This window comes from Calidris pugnax, unplaced genomic scaffold (assembly GCF_001431845.1).
Source record: "Calidris pugnax isolate Ruff unplaced genomic scaffold, ASM143184v1 scaffold111, whole genome shotgun sequence".
Classification (NCBI taxonomy): Eukaryota; Metazoa; Chordata; class Aves; order Charadriiformes; family Scolopacidae; genus Calidris; species Calidris pugnax.
Genome location: NW_015090872.1, coordinates 5,479,482 through 5,483,385, shown reverse-complemented (window position 1 = coordinate 5,483,385; position 3,904 = coordinate 5,479,482). Strand labels below are relative to the sequence as shown.

The 3,904-nt window shown below is 54.2% G+C and overlaps 1 protein-coding gene across 1 annotated transcript; it reads left to right on the top strand.

The window, feature by feature from the left end:
* The first annotated feature begins 130 nt into the window (after positions 1–130).
* SST (somatostatin) lies at positions 131–1,816 on the top strand. Its single transcript, XM_014945823.1, has 2 exons — positions 131–363; positions 1,297–1,816. The coding sequence occupies exons 1-2, from the start codon at positions 226–228 to the stop codon at positions 1,507–1,509; spliced, it is 351 nt and encodes a 116-aa protein (XP_014801309.1). The 5' UTR covers positions 131–225; the 3' UTR covers positions 1,510–1,816.
* Positions 1,817–3,904: the final 2,088 nt, after the last annotated feature.

The window sequence follows — 3,904 nt, the reverse complement described above, 5'->3', positions numbered from 1 at the left end:
GCGGAGCATCCCCGGTCCAGGTCTCCCCCCCGCCCCCCTCCCCGGTCCCGGGCAGGGACCCACCCCCGGCGGCGTGGGGCGAGGGGGGCGCCCCCGCCTTGACGTCAGGAGAAGGGTTTATAAAGGCGGCGGGAGGCGAGGAGATCCCCAACGCCGGAGCCGAGCCGCAGCGGAGCCGTCAGCGCTTCCCCGCCGCCGCCTCTCCGCTCCCGACCCGCCGGCGAGATGCTGTCGTGCCGCCTCCAGTGCGCCCTGGCCCTGCTCTCCATCGCCCTGGCTCTCGGCACCGTCTCGGCCGCCCCCTCGGACCCGCGGCTCCGGCAGTTCCTGCAGAAGTCGCTGGCTGCCGCCGCCGGGAAGCAGGTGAGAGCCCCGCGACGGGGCGGGCACCCCTCGGGCACCCCGCCGGCCCTGCTGCAGACCCCCGCTTCGCTGCTGCAGACCCCCGCTTCTCCTCCAAAGACCCCCCCTGATTCCCTGTTGCAGACCCTCTGTTCCCCCAGCAGACCCCCTGCCTGCTGCAGACCCTTCCAGTTGCCTACCCCAGTACCTTCAGTGCCGAGTTCCAGTTCCTCACCCGACCTCCCAGTGTCCCCGTTTTACACCCCAGTTGCTTGCTGTAGATCCCGGTTCCCTGAAAGATCCCCTGGTTCCTGGGCTGAACCAGCAACAGGCTGGGCAACTGGGGGCAGGAAGGGGAGACACCCCCCCAACCCATCTGGGTGCTGGTGGGGAATGAGGAGCAGCCTCTGCTGGGGCAGAGGGCAGAGCCCGTGGTGAAGCTCTCCAGGGCTTCTCCAGGGCACTGTACCAAGGCAGCTGCCCCAATGCATCAGGAGGATGTCCGCATCCATGCCAAGGGTGCAGCCAGAGCTTGGAGGGATGAGAGGAAAAATAACCCCCAGTGAGAGGGTGACCCAACTCAGCTCCCCAAAAGACCTTTCCCGTGTCACTTTAGCATCAGCCTCACAGCATTCCTGCTGAGTCCAGCACGGCGTGCTGGAGCAGTGGGAAGGTGATATGGTGCTCAGATGAGTTCATTCCCTGCCACAGTGGTGTCTTCCCCACACCAGGTAGATGTCAGCGCTCTTCTGCTCCCCTTGATTTCACAGGCACAGCTGCTGCGTAGCAGCTGTTGGTCTGGAAAGCTGGGGCTCCTCTCCTCCAGAGTCCTGCGTGTCTCTAATCTGGGCACAAAAGTGTCTTAGAGGGCCAGAGTGGTAAGCCCCCAAAAGCCAAGGAGTAATTGTGGGCTCTCTTTCTTTCTCTCTCTCTTTCTCTCTCTTCTGCCCCAAGGAACTGGCCAAGTACTTTTTGGCAGAACTGCTCTCAGAGCCAAGCCAGACAGAAAATGAAGCCCTGGAGTCTGAGGACTTGTCCCGAGGGGCTGAGCAGGATGAAGTGAGACTGGAGCTGGAGCGCTCGGCTAACTCAAACCCCGCTCTGGCACCCCGGGAACGCAAAGCGGGCTGCAAGAACTTCTTCTGGAAAACTTTCACATCCTGTTAGCTTTTGAAACCCACCTCTTCTCCCCATCCATCCCTGCCTTCTTCCTAGCCCCCCACCCTGAGCAGAACCTTCACCACAAGAGGCGAAGACTGTAAATACACAATCCACGGTTATGGTGAAATTAAACAAAAAAGGAAAATTTGAGTTTGATTTCCAGTTGTTTTAATAAAACTTTCTGTTCCAATTGTACACGATTTGCTTGAGTTGTGATTTCTGACTAGTTCTTTGATGACACGCACTCTGCAACTCTTTCAAATGTACTATTTTTAATTCTTTGTTGCAATAAAGTTTATGTTTCAAACAGTGATGCAGAGATTTGGTGGTCAATGAGAAAACCTAAGTCACATCTTAGGTTGCTTGTCTTCAAAATGCTGCCCGTCTCGGGGCATCAGCAGCCGACAGCATCCACATGCATGCATTTGCACACAGGCAATCTCTTACAGTGATTTTTTTTTTTTTTTTTGCTGTGGTCTTTCTAAGGGATCTAGAGACACAGTGGTATTTTAGATATCAAATCCCTGTGATTGTGGCTGAGTCAAATCCGCAGCACTGGCACTTCAGTCAGTCTAGAGAATTTACACCCATCAGCAGAGGCATCACTATAAATCACAGCTGTGTATTCCAGGTGATGGTGGATCATAAAAGTGGTTCACAATACAACTTTCCCCACACATACCTCATTCCCTCCTCAGCCACAAAGACTAACAGGCATAATAAAGACTTACCTGGCATAATTTACTGCTTGCAACATTCCTGACAAGCACTGCTTCTGGGATTCCTTCAGAAAGTTTTCCTTTGTTCTGCTGAGCAGGGGAAGATTCTGCATCCCTATAAAGCTGAGATGTTAAAGCCATGCCATCAGCCCCTCTCCATCTAATAAACTGGTTACAGCAGTTTTTCTACCCGCTACATCTTCCTTAAAGCCAATATTAAAAGGTTCAGCAGGGTAGGAGATAGCATCAGGAAAAAGACATGCTTCTGTCAATGGGAGACAAAATCTTCATGCTTTTGCAGAGTCTCTTCCTTTTCTGGCCGTGCTGGTTTGTGACACGCAATCGTGGGTGAGCTGGAGCCGTAGAGCACACATCCTGCATGGGGGACAGGATTCACCTTGATGAGAAATTCATAATTCAGGATTAAAGGTAACAAACATTTTGTAGCCATCATATGTGAACGAAAGGTGAAAAACGGGGGATCTGAGAGTTGTTCATAGGCAGAGGGCTGAGCATGACCCCGGTGGAGGTGGATTCCCCAGCTGAGGGGTGTGTTAAGTCGCCTCTGCTCTGTGCTGAGCACAGCTCTCTGTGGGACACTGTTCTTCTCAGCTTCTGGGGCATTTCCTTAGTTCTTGGTCGGTGTCTCCTTTCCCTGTGGGCAGTGGTTTGTTAGATTCGAGCTGGGAGCAGGTGAACCCCTCATCGTTGGGAACTACAGCAGTGCTGATGTGACACCCCAGCTCTGCCACCCTCGCTCATCACTGGGCTGCTCCACAGCTGACCGGCAACAGGCGATGGCAGGGGGGGACGTGCGTGGGGAGGGAAGCTGCTGGCACCATCCCCGCCGAGCCCACAGAGGCAGGACTGGATGCCACCCTCCCTCCCTGGAGCAGGACAGCTCTAGCTGCTGCCTATGCCCCAGGACAGCCTTTTTCACCCACTGGATTCCTGTGGTGCAGCTGTGGAGGGTGCAGGGTTAATTCACTCCGGGAGGGGGCAAGCTGCTCGGGGGAGAAGCCTCCAAAAAGGTATTTGAGAAGGGCAGGTAATGCAGATCGTTTCTCAGCCCTAAGAGCAGAGAGGGTGAGAATAAGACCGTTTGAGATGGTGGAGACGGACTCACTGAGGAGAGAGCAATGGTCCTAGCTCACGTCTGATTCCTTTGCTGCTGTGCATTGTCAAGGGAACAAATTTTAGGGGATTCAGTGAAGCAAAGACCTCCCCACCCCTGGGTCCTCTTTCCTGTCTTGACTGAGGTTCTACTTCACTTTCAAAAAGCAGCTAATTGTTCAGTGCTGAGACAGCCTCAAGACAGCAGCTACAGGAACAGAAAGGGGGTGGAGGTGCCGGGGGCTTGAATATTCTTATGCACCGAGCCCATCTTTCATGGGATATAAATAGACCACTCCTCGCCTGAGGTTTTTCCTCTTGGTCACTCTGCTCAGCAAGTGCTTCTGAAGGGAGTTTAATCCTGCCAATTGCCGGAGTGAAACCCATCACAAATAGGGATGTGGATGATCCTCAAGCACAAGCAGGAATTAAAGGCAGTGATTCACATGCTACACCAGCCTGGTTCAGCAGTACAGCCGGCGTCACGGCACGGCAGCTTCTGCGAAGCTTAATGAAGATACACACTGGTGGAGGCATGTGCGAATGTCCTCGGTTGAGAGGCAGAAAGA